At 37.0% G+C, this 21650-nt stretch overlaps 1 protein-coding gene across 1 annotated transcript in view; it reads left to right on the plus strand.

Moving 5' to 3' along the window:
- The window catches only part of LAMA2 (laminin subunit alpha 2), a 588895-nt gene that overhangs the window by 217950 nt on the left and 349295 nt on the right, over nucleotides 1–21650 (plus strand). The window contains exon 5 of the mRNA XM_071218658.1: nucleotides 19140–19319. Coding sequence (XP_071074759.1) covers nucleotides 19140–19319 — 180 coding nt within the window. The remainder of the gene's footprint in view (nucleotides 1–19139; nucleotides 19320–21650) is intronic.

Here is a 21650-nt window from a genome sequence, read left to right on the forward strand (position 1 = left end):
GTTAAGATTAAATCTATATAAATCTTTCATTTTATCACAGATAATTAATGTAATTAACAGAATATTGAGTGTTGCTGAGGGGGGGAGAGGTGGGGTGGGGGAGGTAGGGTTCAATGGGACCTCATATATATATATTTTTAATGTAATATTATTACAAAGTAAATAAAATAAAAAAAAAACAGAATATTGAAGGAAATGGATTTTTTTCTTAATCCTATTTATGGAGTTGGCATTTTTATGGAGGTTTTTTAAAAAAGATCTTGTATCAGAATTGATTCCTTATTTGCTCAGTGTTCCTTCTGGGAAAGGTGCTGACGTCTACCCTAGGTGACTGGATTTTATTCTGGGGAGCTTCTGTGTGTAAATGTGCTCATTGTCACAATACAGACTTGCTAATACTTGTCCAAGATGGAAAGTCAGGGAAATATGACCCCAAAGCTCTCATGCTCTTCTTTGCTTCTTGCCCTGGAAAGTCTACGGAAGGCCTGTTATCACTTGAAAGAACACTGGGAAGCAGAACTATGTAGGTTGTATACCACTCAGTTTTGCCCAAATGGTGCTTATACTACCACTTGTGTTTTTGTGGGAATTGAATAGTATCTGGGTTTGTTAGACAGGGGGCGGGCGGAAGAGTCTGGTGGCAGAGAACATTTTCCCTGTGTTGCCTCTGCCAGCTTGCCTGCGTGATCCCCGAGATGAACTTGCTATTGATCTTGTATCCCTGCTCTGCCCCTTGCTTAGCTGTTTGTTCTTGGGCAAGTTCTTTAACCTCTATGAGCTTGTTTACTCATCTGTAAAAATGAGGAACATAGTAATACGTAACTTACACAGAGGATTAAATGAGATAAATTTAAATTAAAAAATCAACATATAAATGCCTATTTTGCTATTATTACAGTTTTAAAAAACCTAATTCATGTGGTGGTTTCTTGAAATAACATTTATATCTTTCTTAATAGTCGAAATACAAGCTTACATCTAAATTCTGAAAACACATCTTTGCAAACTGGCTATGCATTTTGAAACCAGAGGCACTGACCACCTTTGTTCCAGACTATCTTTTCCTGGATGATTGTAGAAGGAACAGCCTTGAAATTGAGAACTCGTGTACCCCTCTGAAGCGACCAGCAGGTTTGCTTACAGCCTTGGAGGAAACAAATGGTGTCTCCTACCTGTGCAGGATGCAGGCTGCTTACCACCCATGATTTTTTTATTTTAATTTTAATTTTTTAGGAGGTACTGGAGATTGAACCCAGGGCCTTGTACATGGAAAGCAGGCGCTCAACCACTGAGCAACATCCACTCCCCCACTCTGGACTTTGAGTAGTAAAATCCTTTTTCTCTGATGCAGGAGTCTTTTATGTCTGACCAGCATCTATGCAATTGTGGCAGCTTAACTTGTTGGACTTGTTAGCTTGCAAACAAGGCAAAATCACAAATCATTCATATTTTTTCTTACGTAGCTTTACAACTTCACTGATACATATTTCACATAGCATAAAATTCATCCACTTAAATTGTTATGAATTTAGTGGCTTTTTAATATATACACAGAATCATGGACACATCAACAATCTAATTTTAGACCATTTCAACACCCCATAAAGGAGCCCAATTCCTGCTCCTCTCCTCCCTCACTGACCATGCGGGGTTGGAGTTAGTGCATTAGAGAGACGTTAGAAGTGGGAGACAAGGGAAGGGATAAACCGTGGTGGCTTTGAGTTTGGTGGCAGCAGTGCAGGTGATGAGAAGTGGCTGAAGGTAAGGTATGCATTAAAAGTAGAGCCCAGTGGATTTACTGAAAGATTAGATCTGCCAAGAGGATTTGCTGATGGCTTTTCCGTGAGGCGTCAGAAGATGAAATGAGTAAAGGATGAGTCCGTGGATTTTGGCCTGAGCCACTGGAAGCACTGAGTTGCCATTGAATACCTTGGAGGAGACTGCAGACTGTGGGTGTAGCATGTTTTGAAAGGGAAGAACAGGGTTCCATTGCGAATGGGTTCAGCTTGAGATGTCTGTTCGACATTATGGAGAGGTTAATAGACTGTTGTGTAGAGTAGTCTGGAGTTCGGGTGAGAAATAGTGCTTAAAGATATGAATTTGGGAATATTTGGCATAAAGATTTTACTTAAAGCCACGAGAGTGTGTGCGATCACCAAAAAAATGCAGGGAAACGAAGAGGAGAAAGAGTCCTAGAACTAGACCATGGGGCACTCCAACCTTTAGATGTCAGAGCAGTGAGACAGAATGAGTGAAATCAAAGAACGAATGTACACAGTTCTGAACAAAAGTTATTTCTTGCAAGACCAATTGCAATGATTATATATTCTGTTTGTTGCGGGATGTGAAAGTAATCTTTTGGGAAATGTCACTCACTCAGCTCTTGATATAATTTATACAACAAGCAATCGACAATTTGCTAATCCCATTTGTTTCCTAGGGGGAAAAATGTCTAATTAAATGAACAGGGTCAGGAAAAGGGACTCAAGCATAGAGAGAGGAACTTGAGGGATTTTCAGGAAAGGTATAGGGAAGACTAAGCTTTGGTATACTTTAAACAAAAGCAGCCCAACTAGTGCTTACTGTTTCATCTGCCTTAGGATCTGTAGTCCCAATTGTCACATCACATCTTAAATATCGTATAACCAAAGATAAATCACCATTTGTATCAATCAATTACAGTTTTGAGATAAGATCTGAAGGGTAAACTCTGAGTCTAGAGACTTGTTCTGAAGAAATTGTATGATGTAAGAAAGCATATTATATCCCATTTCTGATATTCTCCTTTACAACTGGCTATTCAAAATTAGGTTTTAATTCTGACTTTTGGCTGTATTTGTGAAATTAAAAGACATTTATTTTTAGTACAATCTCATTGAAGATATTTTTTCAACCCTTGCGAGGGGAGTTTTATATATTGGAAAAAAAAGTGAAACACCCACCACTTCCTTCAGATTAGTTTCCTCTCCAATATAATGTGCCAGAAATCAGGATTTTATTTTTAAATAAAAGTAAGGTAGTATCTCATGTGATGCCAAACATCTGGGTAAATCTGAAAAAAATATAGTTAGTCATCAATGTTTATTACTATCTGGATATTTGATGTCATGGAAATGATTAGTTATGATAAGCTTTTCAGTTTGTCAAGCAGATGTTCACTGAAAGACAAACACAATCTTATTCCACAAGCTGAAAGGACATTTTAGATGACCCACTTAAGTATAATTGTACTTCTGTCCCTTAAAGTTAAAGAGAAACAAATTTTTTAATGTTATCTGTTCAATCATGTGTAAAGACAGTGTATGCTTCTTTATAAATGTAAGATTTCATACTAGAATGATAATGTGTTGCAATTTAACCTTTTGTGTTTTTAATGATATTAAGGACTAAAAGCAGCCACAGACAGAATTATAAATTATATTTAAGGTTCAAGCATTTTGCAGGCTTTTGCCAGTTATTTAAAACTCTAAGTTTTTGTGCATTTTTTTTTTAAGGGAAATTGACGTAATTAAATCCTCTCCGTAGTGATTGGTTATTAGTCCTAAATTGACTACAAGGATTTGGTTTTATGTAAATGAAAAGATGTAGCAACTATTTCTTGTTGCTAGCTCTTCCTCAAATCAAACAAAAGCTCCCTATGTTTGATTTTTAAGTAATACTGAAGCTCAGACCACGATTGGAATTCTGTATGGTGGAGAAAATAAATGGGCAGGCTTCGATATCTGTTCCTTCTTTGCTTTTAAGCATGAATTTTCTATTTCAATTCTGACCTTTAATTTTTGTGACCTATTTTCCTTTGTCCCAATAACCACTGTTTTTGAAATAGTCTTGCTCCAACCACTTAAAGAAAAAAATTGGGGAATAATGAAAAACACCAGGAGTAATAAAAATGGATGGAGAAGTAGCAATTTTGTTAGAGCATCTCAAAAGAATTATTTTGAAGGGACAGTGTACATTTGGATTTTAAACTCTGGAATGCTCATTTTAAAATTGTTTGTTAGTTTATTGACCTGCATACAAATTTGCACTTTTACTTGCGGAAGAACGAAGTTTGTTGGTGGTATCTGAATATAGATTCTATACATTGATGATGATGTTTGTATTATAATTGAATATTGTGTTCTCTCTTTTTGGGTACCATATGGTCATTTCTCAAATATATCATTGGAAAGATATTGGATATGTGAATATGAGAGATAAGATCCAGTTAAAAGCAGATTGGTGAACGCCCTTGGTATTAAGAAGTTAAATTTTATTTAAAAAAAAACTTTGAAGAATCAGTAAAGAAATTTAAAAGCAGCAGTGGTTGGATGTAGCAATTAAAAGGGTGGATTATTTCAGCTAAAGTCCAATTTTGGAGGATAGAAAAGTCATGAGATATTCCAGTAAATGAGTCAACTTATGTTAGAATAAGAAAGGACTGAAAACAGAAAAGATCAATTGTGAGGAATGAAGTCAAAGATGGAAAATTTAGATCAAATTTTCAGGAAAATCTACAAACAAACCCAACTCATATGAAAGCCAATCACTACCGGCCTGAGACTTTTCAAAACCTGCCTCTAGGTATTTGCTTCATTTTATCATAAATAATCAGATATGGCAAGCCTTGCAGTAAGCTGTAAGAAAGCTGGAGATAGGAGAGAAAGATAATTTTTAGAAATGAAGAGATCGGAAGTACTACCCTATAGACAGTGAATATTCACTGGGCTTACAGCAGCATACCTTTTTCTTTCAAGGAACTGTGCTTTCAGGTTTTAAAATGACAAAAGCAGCGTTGGATAATCATGACAAATGCTTGTTTTCAATTTTTTGCAGTTGTCACTGTTATGAAATATCTCAATGAAGAGATCAATAGTAGCTCCTTATTTTGGAGAAGCATGGTGAGAGAAAGAAGAAATGAGACAGTATTTTTGCCATCTCTCATCAGAGGCAGTTTATAATAAAAATAAACAAACGAACAAAAAAACCCAACGTAACCCCAACATCTGGATTCATAACTATTTCCCCAATTAAACTCCTTTTCCTTTTGCTAAGGAGGAATACTTGTATTTTTGCATTAATAGAAAAGGGAATGGTGCTGAAACAGGTTATTACACATTCCTCTGGGAAAGCATATTACAAGTAATTGAAAACAAACCTGATTCTGTGAACTTGGCAGCCAATGTATAACAGAAAGCAATTTGGCCCTGGCCCCGGGATGATTGATTAAATGTCTTATTCTCTTTACCTTTCATTGACACCATGTTTGCCAAGAGGAAAGGGGAAGGGAACATTCTGAAGCAAAGTCCATTTTAGACAAATAACTTGCACTAATGATCAATGACCTCCAATCAGCTGTTTATTCATTTGCTCTCGAGGTTTTTTTTCATTTTTTTATTATTTTTTTTATGTTTCTTAGCTATTCTGTTTGGCTTCCTGCTGAAAAAGAGGCTCTGAATTTCCGCAAGCTCCTTCCCCTCTGCCAGCTCACCAGCAGCGCGTGAGCTGTCTCTGAGTTTTCTTGATGGCACAGCCCTGCAGCTTCCTGTGGCCGGTTATTAGTCAGAATCCAGCAAAGGAACAAGAACAGCATGTGCTCAGTCAGTCTGCTGAAGGCTTTATCTTCTGGTTGTGTGGGAGGAGAGGTCCCTTTGTACACACTGCTCCTTTGAAAGGACTGGAGAGCTGCTGCAGCTGTACAGATGTCAGGGGTGCACAGAGCCAGCATCCTACAAGGCTGGTCAATAAATGATGACGAGCCAGCCCTGAGCAGAATAATGGTGGGAACCTGCATATAGAATATCGTTGACATATATCACGTGTTTTGTTGTTGTTCTATAAAATGTGTGCAATGAACACCAAACCTCCTCAGTGAAACCTGTCCTTAAAAACTTGATACTGTTGAAAGATATCTAGCCATCTGGGCATATCACATGAGGAACTGCAAAGCTGGTGGTGCCAACAAAATGTGAAGTATGACGTCAGAATTACAGAGGGCCCCTTCTGACGTCACTTCATTTTTCATTTTTCATATTTCTTCTCTTACAAACTATTGCCTGGATGTTGGTAATTGTACCTCTTCGTCCTGCAGTCCTTGTGTTGACACTTGGTCATCTCCACTGACCTCAGTCCCAAAAGCCATGGTGACAGGGCTTGGGAATATAGGCCATCCCCGGAACAACAGCCAGCACTGAGACCAGGAAGTCCTCCGGCCCTCCTTGTTTCAGTTGCTGGTGTGGAAATGGGATAACTGGATAGAGAAAAGAGAGTAAATTCAGGCACGTGTCCTGCTCTCCTTGGTGCATAGGCTCTCACTGTTGCTCACCCTTTAGCGTGTCCCTAATCGCCTCTGCATCGTGGATGGGAACTTCGCCCCTGCTCCTCTGTCTGAGGCTGTCCAGGTTGGTAAAACCTTGAGGGTGCCTTGCAGCACACTTTGCTTAACAGAGAGATGGGCAGTCATTTGTATCATTTTTCTGATTCTCCCAAGAATAACAACAAACTGACTCTTAATCGTTTTCCTGACTGCTAGTCATTTGTCTAATCATTTCACATGAATTATCTTTTTTAATCCACCAAACATCCCTATAAGGTAGGTATTATCTTGCCTTTTTCAAAGGAAACTGAGGCACAGAGAGATTATGTAAATTTGCCAAGGTACAATTTACATAGTGAGTGGCATAGCCAGAATTTGAACCCAGTCAGTCTGTCTCCTAAGTGTATGCTCTTAAACATGGATTACCTGTCTGGACACACACAGAAACACATACAAACACACACATAGTTATAAGTTTTAAGCACAGAGAAAAATCAGGAAAGTCAAAATCAGAAAAAAACACATAAATGTACAAACATTCCCACAGGTTTATACGTAAACTCAGATTTATAAACTCGATTTATAAATAAATTTATTACACAGATTTATAAAACCACCGAAATGAAAACTCATCCATTGTGGAGATATAAAATCACATTCTCAAAACTAAATAAACTTATGAATTTTCCGTTTCTTGTTTTCCTCCTTCTGCAATGAAAAGTCCTAAGATCTAAGAGGTAAGACTAGTAATTTCCTCTTACACAGTTGGAAGGGCCATATGTAGAGGTTGGTATGTATGATTCCACTTGAAAGTATAGGATCCTGCCCAACTCTAGATGTACCATTTTACTTTAGAGAATGAAATGAAACAGGGCAAGAAGAGAAATTTGTTGAATTAGTGAAGATATGGAAAGAGGCACCAAAAAATGAATAGAATGAAATAAATTAGAGGGAAAGGTGGCAAAGGAAGGGGGCACTCAGGGAATGAATTTTCCCAGAGTTGGCAAGCAGATGGTATTGGTAAGCAAGTATCAGAGGCTGGGGGATGCAGGCAGGCACCTATGGACTCCAGTTCGCCAACCTATACATGACGTTACGGGTAGTAGAGGTAGAGCTAGTCTGTGGAATGCGCTCTGTGTGTGGAGCTTGTGTCTATGATCAGAGTCTTCTCTAACTATTAGTATGGCTCCATAACTGAACATCTCTGACATGTTGGTGTTTGAGATTGAAACTTTATGAACATCGCATGAGTTGAGATTGCCAAGAGTCACCCAAAATGCTGTTTCTATACAAATGGAAAAAAACTTCAAGTAATGTATTTACACAGCTTTTCATTTATTTGCTTGGAAAACACACACACATGCGCACTTGCACGCACACACACTTTTCTCTCTGAGGAAACCTTGAGACAGAGAGTGAGAATGAGTGTGCTTCTCTTTCAAGTTCTCATCTAGGTTTAGTTCCAATTTAATGACGCAGGATCTGGCACTGCCTTTAGACCTTCTGCTCCAAGATTTTATTTTAATTTTAAACAAGTGTTCCCACACAGGGACTGAGAACAAAACTGGAAAATGTTGCTTAAGTTTTCCTTTGTGCTGCTATTATATGTCTTTCAAGTGTACTGATTGTTCTGTCCTACCAATGTAGGTCATAAGTACTCTCAGCTGCTGCTCCCCCCTACCCCCCCAAACAGGAGTTTTTCTAATGGCTTTCTCATATTAGGCAAGATCATGCTATTTCACACACATTTATTTTTGGTATTAACATATTATTCCCCCCCTTTCTCTAATTTGGGTTTTAATAGTTCCTTCTTAATAGAATTTACCACAAACTGCAAATTAATTTTGTTTTTGCTCAGCTGTGAAAGGTTTTTACTTACTAAAATACTTAGGTATGAATGCTGTTAGTAACCAATTTCATTTGTTTTTCAGTATATATATTTATTAGAGAAGCTGTGTGCTTACAAAATTTTGTTTTGAAGTTAGTAAGGCTTTAGGCATTGTTGGGTCTTTCCTACCTAATGAAAGTGTTTGCCCTTAACTCGTAGACATGTCCTGGCTCTGGCTTCTCAGTCAGGTGGGCTTTGCCTTGATTCACCAGGAGGGTCTCCACTGATACGGATCAGTGCTGGGAGGTTTTATTGGGTTGGGGACTATCCCTTGGTTTAGTGATCCTTAGTGCTCTAACCTGCCTCATCCCTGCTCTTTCCCGTGACCTCTGGGTGTCTGTCTGACCCAGTGGCTGGTCTGGAGAAGTGACTTGGGGCATAGTAAACACTCTCCCCCAGCAAGTCTAGGATGGCCAGAATGAATAGGTTACATCTGACCCAAAAGCATAAAGAAAAGCCAGGAACTGAGGAATTCAAACACTAAAGATAAATTCAGAGGAGCAGGAGCAGGATGATGAGGAGAAAATGGAAGTAAAATAGCCACAGAATTCGTAGCATTGGAATGAAAGCACATCAGGAGAAAGAATGGAGGAAGGGGTGCATGGACCAGGCTCTCTCACCCGCTGTGAGCTTACTGCCTTCAAATAGTGTCTGTATGCCCATTCAGCACAGGCAGACCACACCCATGCACTGTGAGGCGGTATAGTGATGCAGTGAGGTACACAGCCAACCAGGTCAGACTAGGTTTGGAACACAGCCTGGCTCTATTACCTTAGCCACATTTCTTAAAATCCAGAAATGCCATAATCTCATGTCTTGCACTCCCAAAACCAGATTTGAGATTGAAATCTCGTCTGTCTTCTTGAAAAAATGGGCTTAATATAAGACCTCATGCATGAGGGTATATTAAGCATTAAATTAGTTTGTACTATATGAGTTAGTACATACAGATCACCTGCAAGAGTGTCTGTGACCCAGTAGGTACACACTAACAAAAGTTCTTGTTTTCACCTGCAAGAACTGGGTACTCCAAAGAGTTTTATAAAAGAGCTATGAAGTTTGAATAGATGGCTAATGGTTCTTTTGTCTTTGGAGTGCACCCAAAACCAATTTGGAGCACTGCAAATGTCTGAGAGGAATGAGAAAACATCCCTTCTGGTGATTTGCCTCATGGCCTGCCCTGAAGCTGCTTCTCTTAGATTCTTTTCTTGCTGAGAATTTCAGGCGATGGCTTTATTCTTATGCATTCGTAGCATGACAGCTCAAAGATTCAGCAATGACATCTGCATTTGATAAAATTTAAATGAGAAACTCCCAAAAGAGATGGTGAAAACCTATTTTGACACCTCTTCTTTTATGCATGCAGTATTGTATATTTAACTGGAAAAAGAAAAACACCAATGATAAATGAAAATTTTTCAACTTGGAGTACTTTTCTGATTATTTGAAAACATTTAAAAATATACATAAAATGAGTTCCTGTGTACTAAAGTTCTTTCAGAACAAAATAGAAAGGTATTTGCATTTAGTAATGATTTTCTCTTGAAAATTGCATACACTTAGTTGCTACAGTTAGTTTTATACATCATGACCAGTGGGAGTAACACCAAGATATTCCATTCTATCATGATGGTTTACTGGTCACCCATCTGGGCCTGTTTCTGATGAAACTAACTTAAGTTCATCTTAAACAAGGAGCTTAAAATAAATGCTCTGCTGGATTGCTTTGCATTGCACAAGGCAAAGAGACCATCAGAAAGTTTTTGTAAAGATGGACCATACAAATTTTGAGACTTTGAGGAAAGTAGAACTCCTAAAGCAGCTGAGACTTTACTTCAATTTTCAGATCTTTCAAAAAAGTCTGTGTTGAGTGGTTTCATAAGAATAAGAAAGACTGTCACCTCTCTATTGGTATAAAGAATGATGAAACTAACTTTGGTGCAACATAAAAGACAGACAGAGGGAGAGGGAGCATCTTAAATTAGAATTTATATGCATGCTAGCCGATTAGGACTTTGACCAGCAAAAAAATTTCACAAACCTTTGGGGTACAATATTTTTAACTGGATTCACTAAGGAGGGAAGAAAAATAAAAACTTAAGATGACAAATATTCTTTGAAGAGAACTAATTTTCTTTTTATGCTACAATTTATTAATGACTATTACTTTGACAGTGAAGAATCTGTTTAAATATTTCATGGAAAGCAAAGCTGTCATGCAGGGACGACAAATGCAAGAATTGTAATTCTAAAGAATAGGGGAAAAAAAGCAATTTAAGTTTCAGGGACAATTGGAACCCAGTAGGTGTCAAAGCAAAATATTGTCTTATGGGAGTGTGAAAGACCTGTTAAGACTAAGCTAGGTGGTTTAGTTGTCAATGATATAGTCATATTTGCTAAAAGGTTCATTAAGCTGACATTTCCCTGTATTCTTGAAATAGGTTAGTTAAAGAAGTTGAAGACACAGTCCTTGACATTTTATGCATTAAAGCATTACTTTTCAAGCAGCTCAGTGCTCATCAACTATATGCATGTAGCTGCTTTGGTTGGGCTTTGTAAACTCCTAATGACAGTGGGATATTTAGTAAAGACCTTCCAAACTCTATTTCAGGGCACTATACTCTACATGACAAAACAGTATTTCCATACCTATCTAGTAAGAATATTGAGGCACCTGAAGGGACGTATCTGTTTATACAAGTGCACTACTTTATTTTCCTCATAAGTGGCTCTTCTGGTTTCTTAAATAATTTTTAGTTGCTTTATCCAAATGTTGGGACTTTATGGAGACCTGTATAGTGTCCTTTCATAGGTAGCTGACTATTGTGACTGTAGAAAGATTTATAAGATCATGCTAAATAAGATGTGCTAAATTCATAATATATTCAATAAATAGAATTAAGGATATAGGTAAAATATAGTAAAAATATATACAAAATCAACTTTTAAATGATAAACACAATCCACAAAGTGTGAATGTTTAATTGAGGAAGGAGTTACTTCATTGGGACTCCTACCACAGTCTATAATATTTAGGCACTGATATTGATTTATTCTTACATCAAATACTTACTGATGGTCTTCTATGAGACTATACTGTAAATTAGACAAAGAAGACCCCACTCTCACTGCACTTACAGTCTAGAGAGAAGCAGGCACAAGCCAGTAAACAGGCAGTGATAATAGGGGCGACTTGGGGTGCCTGGAGAATTCCTTAGAGCCACGCATAGACAGGACCTGAAAGTAACTGGACCAGGAAGAAACTGCCATCTCAGCTGAAACCTGAATGATATGTTGAGTCTATTCTTTATAATGGGGAGGAGAGAGGAGCCCCAGAGATGAGATAGACTATGGCACTGAAAAGGAATGTAGTTGGAATCCAATAAATAATTTTCTTTGAATGGGTGACTGAATGAATGAGACATATTTAAGGGTGAAGAGGGGGCAAGAGGATGAACATGTTTTAGACCATCGAGTACCATATTTTCTAGATATGAAAATGATCCACTTTTGAATTGATAAAAATAATAATGAAAAGGAGAGCTGTTATTTGGAGGAAATGACAAAACATGGGGGAAAGGAAAGTGGAAAGTGGATCTCAAGTAAACTGTACTTGATATAACTGGAATTGATGAACCAGGAAAAGATTGATTACATAATTCTCCATTTACTCATTAATACCCTAAAGAATTTGGAAGACAGAGAAATCTCTAGTCTTAAATGTTTAAATATTTTATTACCCTGTAGTATAAATGACATGTAATGTCACTTTTTTTCTTTTAAAGATTTATTTCTCTCCCCTCCCCGCCCCACCCCAGTTGTCTGTTCTCTGTGTCTATTTGCTGCGTGTTCTTCCTTGTCCCTTCTGTTGTTGTCAGCGGCACGGGAATCTGTGTTTCTTTTTGTAGCATCATCTTGTTGTCAGTTCTCTGTGTGTGTGGCGCCATTCTTGGGTAGGCTACCCTTTCTTTCGCCCTGGGCGGCTCTCCTTATGGGGCGCACTCCTTGCGCGTGGGGCTCCCCTCCGCGGGGACACCCCTGCGTGGCAGGGCACTCCTTGTGCGCATCAGCACTGCGCATGGGCCAGCTCCACACGGGTCAAGGAGGCCCGGGGCTTGAACCGCGGACCTCCCATGTGGTAGATGGACACCCTAACCACTGGGCCAAGTCTGCTTCCCTGTAATGTCACTTTTATTATTTACTTATTCATTGTCCCATATATTCATTTATTTTCTCTTTTTATAACATTTAAAAATATCCCAATATGGCATTAATCTGAAAAGGTTTTACAAATTACAGTGAAATCTTGCTGATAAGGTAAGATTGTTTTTCAATGACTATTTAGTTATATATAACAAAGCTAATGACAATCCATAAATATGACAATATACTTATTAAAGACTTTTCCTCTAGGAGAAAGTTACTTTGTAATTGTTAATTAATCATTCAGATGGTTATTGAATGACAGAGTATAGCAAATCTGTGTTATAATTATATTTTATTGTTTTTTTCATTGACCCTTTTGTAAATAATAATATGTCAAACTTACTAGTGGATAATGAAGTAACCAAAGCATAATTTGCTCAAAGAAAAAACCAACAAGTGGTCAGGGTCCACTCTGCTGTGGTTCACAAAATTAAATTGAATGGTACTAATGTTCAAATGCAAGGCCTTATGCCTCAGAAAACACGTTTCCGTAGTTCTTCCTAGCTGAAAATAGTCTGTGTAATGAGCCTTTGGTGAAATAGATAATAGAGTTACCTAATGATTAATATTAGCAAATACTGTGGACTTAAATGTAAGGAAATCATGGCGCAAAGCTGTTAATTTCTTAATTTTCTCTTAATCAACTTGACTCAAAATGCATGGGTGGAAAAATGGTATGAAGGATGACTGACTTTAATTTCATTTTGAGGAAATAGCACACTCACAGTTAATTTATGATAACAGAAAAAAGTGATCATTGATTCTATGAAATTGTGTTTTAGATAGAAAGGTAAATGAATTTTGCTAAATATTTAGGAATTGCATATTTCATGTATTCAAAAATTTTACTTAGCACTTACTTTTCACTAGATACTATCTTGGATCCTGGAGCTTCTATCAATTACCAAAGCAGATAAAATTCCCTGAACTCCTGGGCCTTATATTCTATGGGTAGAAGGAAATATAAACAAGGTAAATATGTAAGGCCTAGACATGGTTTGACAGAAGATGAGTGCTACGAGAAAAAATGAAGCAGGTAGGGAATAGTGAGGGCCGGGTGGAGTTTGCACTGTAAATAGATGGACATGGAGAGGCTACCTGCATGGGCCTCACCTGAGCCGGGCTTGAAGGAGGTGAGGAAGCAAGCACTGTGCTATCTGGGCGGCACTTGGCGGTCTGGCCAGAGCAATGTGAATGAGGGGCGGGTTAGGAAAAGAGGTCAGAAAAGTAATCGTTTTCTCTTTGACATTGGTGGAAGGGAGGGGGTTGCAGATCATATAGGGTATCATTGTTCATTGTAAAGATTTTAGCTTTTATTTGGAGAAAAGCATTGGAAAGTTTTAAGGAAAAGAGTGACATAACCTGAATTCGATTTTAAAAGGAATATTTAGCTGCTATTTCTAAAATAGACTCTAGGGAGGTAAAGGTAGACATAGGAAGGCCTGTTTGGAGATATTGTAGAGACCCAGGTAGAAGATGAGCAAAGTTAGGGCCAAGACAGAACTAGTGGAGGTTATGAGAAGTGGATGGAAGCTGAATATATTTTGAAGTTAGAGCCAACGGGATCTGCAGACAGATTGCATGCAGGATGAAAGAAATTAAGAGGAGTCAGGAATGACCCCAACTTTTTAGCCCTGACTTTCTAGAACAATGAGATTCTATTAAGTGGGATTGGGAAGACTGTGGGAGTGAAGGCTGGAGCTCAGTTAGAGATACCTATTAGAGAGCCAAGTAAAGTTATCAAGTAGAGAGCAGGATTTTGCATTTTCACCTTCAGAGGAGAGCTGAGGTCTATGGATATGAGTGTGGGTGACCTTAGTATATATAGATGGTGTTTAAAGCTGTCAGCTTTGATAGGATCACTCTGTGAGTAAGGGTGGAAACAGCACATATTGTAACATTGAGAAGAGAAGAGGGAGAAGTCAAGGAGATTGAGAAGAGATAGCAAAGGCAGGGACAGTTACCGGACATTGTATGTCCTCCCATGGCCCACTGGGTGGACTGTGGGAGAGTGTGGGCTATGATGTGCACCATTGACCAGGAGGTGCAGCAGTGCTCAGAGATGTATTCACCAAGTGCAATGGATGTCTCATGATGATGGAGGAGGTTGTTTGTTATGGGGGGAGGAGTGGGGTGAGGGAGGTGGGAGGTATATGGGGACCTCATATTTTTTTAATGTAACGTTACCAAAAAGACAAAAAAAAGAGAGAGATAGCGAAGGAGGCAGGGGGAAACCAACCTGGTTGGTTTCCAGGCTTCAAATGCTGCTAATAGAACAAGTGAGGACCGAGAATTGGTCATTTTTGTTAGTAACATGAAGGACTTTGGTGATCCTCCCCAGACAGATCTAGTGCAATTATAGGAGCAGAGCAAAGGAGTATGAGCCAGGGCCAGAGTCTTTGCCCTGTGCTACAAACACAATAGCAAACTCACCCTGTCCCCGCTTCCCAAGCTTCACACAGCTCATCCCCTTTCTCCTAATAAATCGTTTTTCACACAGGGTAAAATAAAAATGATGAGGTTTAGTTTTCAAAGTTATCATAGTCCAACTCTATCACCCTGAAATAACATCATATTAAGGATGATTGGATTTAAGAGATTCCCAGGTGTCTCATTCACTTATTTATATACAAGTTCTTTGGCCCCACTTGTAGATGGATAATCTCATCCTACATGTATGGATTTTATTGTTCTATTCCCTGGGGTCACCTTAACTTCAAATTGTTGGACCTCTTTCATTTGAACATTCTTAGAGATTAATAATTCAAGAGGGATTTTGAGGTGTTTTAAAGGAGCATACCACACATCAAGCTGTCAACTCCATTCACTTTCACTACTCATATCAAAGTTTCTAATATTTATTAATGAACTTTAAGCAGCCTTCATTCTTCCATCCATCCATCCATCCTTCCATCCATCCATCCATCCACTCAATAAATTTGTATCACTAGAGTAGGTATTAGGACCATAGCTCTTCCAGAAATCAAAAGCCAATCTAATAATAAAAATAAAAAGGTACAATAATACTGTACAAATGTTTACATATAAGTCTGATTGTTGCATAAACTATTTTAAAATTATATTCTAATCATGAGGAAAATACGACAGTGACAGATCTTTTCTGTCTATAAAGGAAACATGGCTTATATAGTGTACTTACACTAGTAAAACAATTATTTGGATGGGTGCAGTATACATTGATTTAGTCATTTGTTCATGGGAAGGGATCTTTTTCACGAGATATTTTCTTTATTTGTCTGTGAAAAGCAATTCAAAGGACAGTGTAATTAAAAAAATTTTTAAAAAGCAATCGACTACCTTAAACTGATATTTCCAGTTGGAATGATTTCCTGTGGATGTGGGAACATGCACCCACCAACATGGCAGTAATAGAAATCATGTCAGAAGACATCAGACTGCCTCAGATCTCCCAGGGGCTCACAGCAAGAAGGGACCAGCCTGGGGACAGGTAGCTTTCGTCTTCCTTGAAGATAGATAAGCCCCTATTGTCAACCCATGGGATATCAAGGACCAGTGGATTTGGAATCACATGTGCCAGTGAGAAGAACTTGTTTACTGTTAGGATTTATTTGAAGGAGAGTGAAAAGAAAAAGGGAGAGAGAGAGGGAAGGAAGCTGTTCAGTGCTTACAACATGACCAACAGCTGGCTGGCTTACACACCATAAACAGCTTGGAACTAACTACACTTGCAAGATCTCTTGGCAAAGAAGCTGGATGAAAATACCAAAGCTTGAGTTCTTTGGCTGAATTCTTTATGTAACTATGATATGGTTATTAACCTCAATAAGAACATGTGCATCATTTTTTCAGAGTTCTTGTTGTGTGTGTGTATGTGTTTATGAGGAAAATACTGATTCCATGTTCAGCACCATGATAACATTAACACTGAATAAGACTTAATAATTTTCAGAAACTTCAGAAACTTTCATCCTAGAAGTGTGATGGTTTCCTCCTTTCTTTCAAATAGTATTTTTTGGGGGCAGCCAAGGGGTAACTTGTTAAGACAGAAATTTAATCATGGATTCAAGAGCACTGGTGATTTTTGGATGCCAAAACAAATCTCTAAGGGACTCTAATTTTAATTGCTTCATGCCCTAATTTATTCATTCTTTTAACCATTAATTGATACCTCTTTAAGCAATAAAGAAAACTTAATTTTAAACATATTTCAGGCTCACCTGCTAGATGCCAGAACTGTGAAATATACAAATCTGCTTTACCCTTTTAGAATTTCCGACATTGGAGAATATTTAGTACTTTGAGTTTCAGTATTTTAGGACACCTTGCCTTCTATCATTCTCAAATGTGTTGATTAAATGAATTTATTCTTTCTTAAGTAACCAAGATAGATTTAATTAGCTAGGACATTTCATATTTTTATGATGAAGTATTTTGAGTCTATTCTTCATGACAAAAGAATTAGTTTCTCATCTCAGAATTTGATAAATTTCTCTGGTGACTCAAGAGTTTATTGGCAGTCAATTTGTGAATCTCCCTGGGATTATCTAAATGCAGGATGTTAGGAATGGAAACACATATCATTGCCTCTCCTGTCAAAAAAAATCTAATTAACACACATGAGATATCATCTTGCAAAGTAGATGAAAATTCCAGCGACCTGGAGTCACAGGCTTCCCAAACAAACATACAGACTGCCTGTACCTGCCCATTTCCCACTCCAGCACAGGGCTTCTCTCTTGTGTTCCTCTCTCTTTACTCTGTACTTGTGTGTGTTTTGTGTGTATGTATGTATGTATTTTCAGTTTAAAACCTACTACTTAATTTCTATGTATTTAGCAATTTTTATTTCATTTAATTTATTGCATAGGTAATAATAATCCATTACAAGGTACAATGAAAAACAAAAGTACTTCTTCTTATCAGTATTTTGAGAACGTTTTCATTCTTTTTATGACTGTACATAATTCCCTACATAGAAATGTAGTTTATTCAATCAGTCCCACATTGATGATTATTTAGGCTGTTCTTCATGTTTTTGATTTTTTAAAAATTCTGTAAAAATAGCACATGTGCTTGTTCATATGCATATACATATGAGTATGATGAATATATCTGTAGGATAAATTACCAAAAATTTCTTGCATTTGTAATTTTGTTATTGCTAAATTGACTTTCATAGGGGCCCAGCCACAGTGTCTGAGAATGCCTATCCTCCCCCACTCAGTCTTGCCATCACAAAGCATTATCAATATTTGGGATTTTAAACAATGGCAAAAATGGAAAAAGTTTATCAGTGTAATTTTTTTATTTTTAAGATTTATTTTTATTTATTTCTCTCCTCCCCCCCCCCCCATTGTCTGCTCTTTTGTGTCCATTTGCTCTGTGTTCTTCTGTGTCCACTTGCATTCTCATCAGGCAGCATGGGAATCTGTCTTTTTTGTTGTTGTGTCATCTTGTCGTGTCAGCTCTCCATGTATGTGGCGCCACTCCTGGGCGGGCTGTGCTTTTTGCACAGGAGGGCTCTCTTTGCAGGGCGCACTCCTTGCGCATGGGCTCCCCTGCTCAGGGGTACCCCTGAGTGGCATGGCACTCCTTGCTTGTGGCAGCACTGCACGTGGGCCAGCTCACCACACAGGTCAGGAGGCCCTGGGTTTGAACTCTGGACCTTGTATATGGTAGGCAGTTGCTATATCAGTTGATCCATATCCGCTTCTCTATCAGTGTAGTTTGAATGAATATTTCACTTATTATGAGTGAAGTTAAGTATCCATCGATAGATTAACAACTTTACTTTCTCCTCATATCTTTATCTCTTTTTGTGTTATGTTGTTGGTCTTTTTCTTAGTGATTAATAGGAGTTATTTAGATATTAAAGAAGTCAATTCTTTATCTGTAATGTGAGTTCTTTTTATTTTATTCAACAGTTTATTCTTCACTAAAATTTTCTGCTCTTGTGAAATCCTTATAAAGGTTTGTTGACTTGGTGGTCCTTTGAAGGATAATTTGACAAATTGGCACATTTTTTTCGCATAGAAAGCAATATGATTAAATTTCATCTCTTCTTTTGTCAATTTTGCTAGATTATTTTCCTACAAATTTTCAACATTCTATACATATTTTATTTTGTTTTCATAGTGTGTGTTTTTCATAGAGTAAGTTATATCCTTAGTAAATTTTGGTTTTATTAATCTATCAATTGCTAAAATAAAATGTTAAAATCTCTCACTATGGCTGTAGATGTGTCTAGTTTTCCTTGTAATTCTGGGAATTTTTTCTCTTTATGTTTCAAGGCTATATAATTAGATGTTTTCAGATTCAAAATTGTTTTTAAGTTCCTGATAGTTTCATGTTTTTTGTCTGATATTTTTAGTACTTTCTTTTATCAAGTCTTATGATTTCCCATAGCTATCTACCAGATTCTTAAATAATTTAGGGTATAATTATTTTTAAAAAGAATGATTGATTTCATTTACAAGAATCCTAGGAAAGTGAAGTTGATACAAGTGCCTTGGAACTCATGAATATAGGTAATTGTAGTATATAGACAATACCTGAGACACAAACATATGAATTGCATGTACATGTATTCAAAGATCAATAAAATACCCAATTATTTTATTCTATTCCAGGGAGGAAACATGAGCCTGCATCTGCTTACCTAACACAGAGAAGGGAACCTATTAGCCTTTTAAAAGCAAACAAAATCTGATAAGTAATCTTATATTTTTGATACACTTTAATTGTTCAATTATTTTTCACATTGTTTAGATTCACATCTCTTTGATCAATGGAAGACCAAGTGCTGATGACCCTTCTCCTGAACTGCTGGAATTTACTTCCGCCCGCTATATTCGCCTGAGATTTCAGAGGATCCGTACCTTGAATGCTGATTTGATGATGTTCGCCCACAAAGATCCAAGAGAAATTGACCCCATTGTCACAAGAAGAGTAAGTAATGATGAATCATTTTGGCACCTGTGAATGATATTGTGCCAATCTTTTTAAATTGTCTGTTAAAGAACTTAAAAAGAAATCTTTTGATAATTTATAGGAGTGATTATTATAGAAGACTTCAGATTAGACAGACCTTGGTTCAAATCCAAGCTCTGCCATTTATTAGATATGCAACATTTATCAAACCTTTCAACCTTTTTAAACCTTAATTTCCTCTTTTGAAAATGAAGATCCTCATGCTTAGTTCAATATTTTATTTTAGAGGACTAAATTATGTAGTTTTGGTGATTTTAAGTATGCATTGGCTTTGGGGAGTTACTACTGAAGCTTTGAAACATTTTGGCCCTAACCCACATAAGAAATATATTTTCTATCACTACTCAGTACACACATACACACACACACACACAAAACAACAATACATCTTAAATTTTATTGTTCATGGAACCATCTGGTGATCTTGTGGAAATGCAGATTCTAACTCAGTAGGTGTAGGGCAGAGCTGATATTCTGTAATTCTAGCAAGTTCCTAGGTGATGAAAATGCTGCTGGTCTGTGGACCATATAGTTTTATGTCCTATTGAAGAATCACAGCCCCTGGTTTAAATACAAACAAACAAACAAACAAACAAAACCCAACACTTCTTTAAAGGAAAACTGATTTCATTTATTGTTCTATGTTCCTTTAAAAATAGAATATTGGTTGGGGGGGAGGAGATTGAAGCATCTTTTTCAGCAGATCTTTGAACACGTGGAGCTGATAGAAGTTCTGTTTTCTAGTGGTACACTGAAATTTGTGAGATTATGATATAGCTGGTTAGCCCTGGTTGCTATAAGCAATAATGATGTGTCTTTCTGTCTACCCCATTCACTAGTTTATGACACCTTCCTTACATTCTGCTGCACCACCACGACATTGTTACCAAGTGACTCAATCCAACCACAAAGCCATAAAGCCGACTGTATGATGGACTAAAGGTGCAGGTGGGAAGGAAGATGGTAGGGAAGAAACTAAGATGGTGGGACAGAACACTTAGGGGCAGTAGGGTTCTACCACTGCCACCAACTGCCAAATTGCTGAACCAGGAGGCTGAGTATAGAGGGGCAACTTTTTTGCAGTTCCTGAATACCCCTCAACATGTTTCCTCTCTTATTAACTCCTCCACACCTAACCTCTCCATTATTACAAAAGAGCTTTAATGTTTTAGTTACCCCTTACATTTGTCAGATGTTTTACTGCCTTGAATTTTCAAATCCTGAAAAAAATCTTAAACTATTATATTCAGCATATTGTCATTTGTCTCATGCACAAGTAATTATTATTTTGTTGCAGTTCTGAATTCTCTACTTCACTTGTTAAGGAATCATTTTTAATCCTAATTTTGGCATGACTTAAAAATGTACACTAAGTAAGCCAAATAATATTGAAGTAAAATTTATCTTTCCTGACAGCATATCTATCAGAGAAAAAAAAATCAATGAAAATAAATTACTGTTCCTTTTATCATCTTTTGCAAAAGGTAGAGATGGGAGTTGGGATACACATCTATTATATATAAGTGCTTTATACAGGAGTCCTTAAATTAGTGCAGTAAATTTCAACATATAAAAATTTTTTGATAGTACTCCAATAGATATTATATATAAATTTAAATATATAAAAATAGGATATTTATTATCAGCTCCTCTTCATGACTCAGAAGCAAAACATTATGCATTTATATTTAAAATAGATTTCTCAATTTAAAAAACATCTACAAATACTGCTGTATCAGCTATTTGAACAAATATCTCTATTATTATTAAGTGATAAAGTTAAGTGAAAAGCAGATTTTTACATTGCTTAAACTTCTTAGTACATTCCATTAGTTCAAAATCTAGGTATGTATCAAATGAGATAATGTAACAAAAATGTTTTAAAAGGCACCCTATCTAAGCAATGAAAACAAACAAACAAAAGGGAAAAGGAAAAATGAGAAGTATATGGGAAAAAGGAGATTTGTAGTCAGGGGAATCAGATTTGTGTCCACCTTACTTAGCCTTGCTAAGTTTGTTCTTTTGCTTTTTATAAATTGGAATAATACAACCATCTACTACTAAGGGGATTATTTGGATTCCATAAGATAATGTGAAATGCTTTCACAATTATAAAATTCTATACAATTATTAATTAAAATTTAACGAATAGTCCATTTCTGTAATTATAAGTAAACTGTGAAAAATAGCTGGTAGATTAAAATAACTAGGAACATAGATCTACACTACCATTAGACAGGAAAGTAATTGCATGGGCCTTTTAAGATAACAATGAAAAAAAAAGTAGTC

This window comes from Dasypus novemcinctus, chromosome 11, assembly GCF_030445035.2.
Source record: "Dasypus novemcinctus isolate mDasNov1 chromosome 11, mDasNov1.1.hap2, whole genome shotgun sequence".
NCBI lineage: Eukaryota > Metazoa > Chordata > Mammalia > Cingulata > Dasypodidae > Dasypus > Dasypus novemcinctus.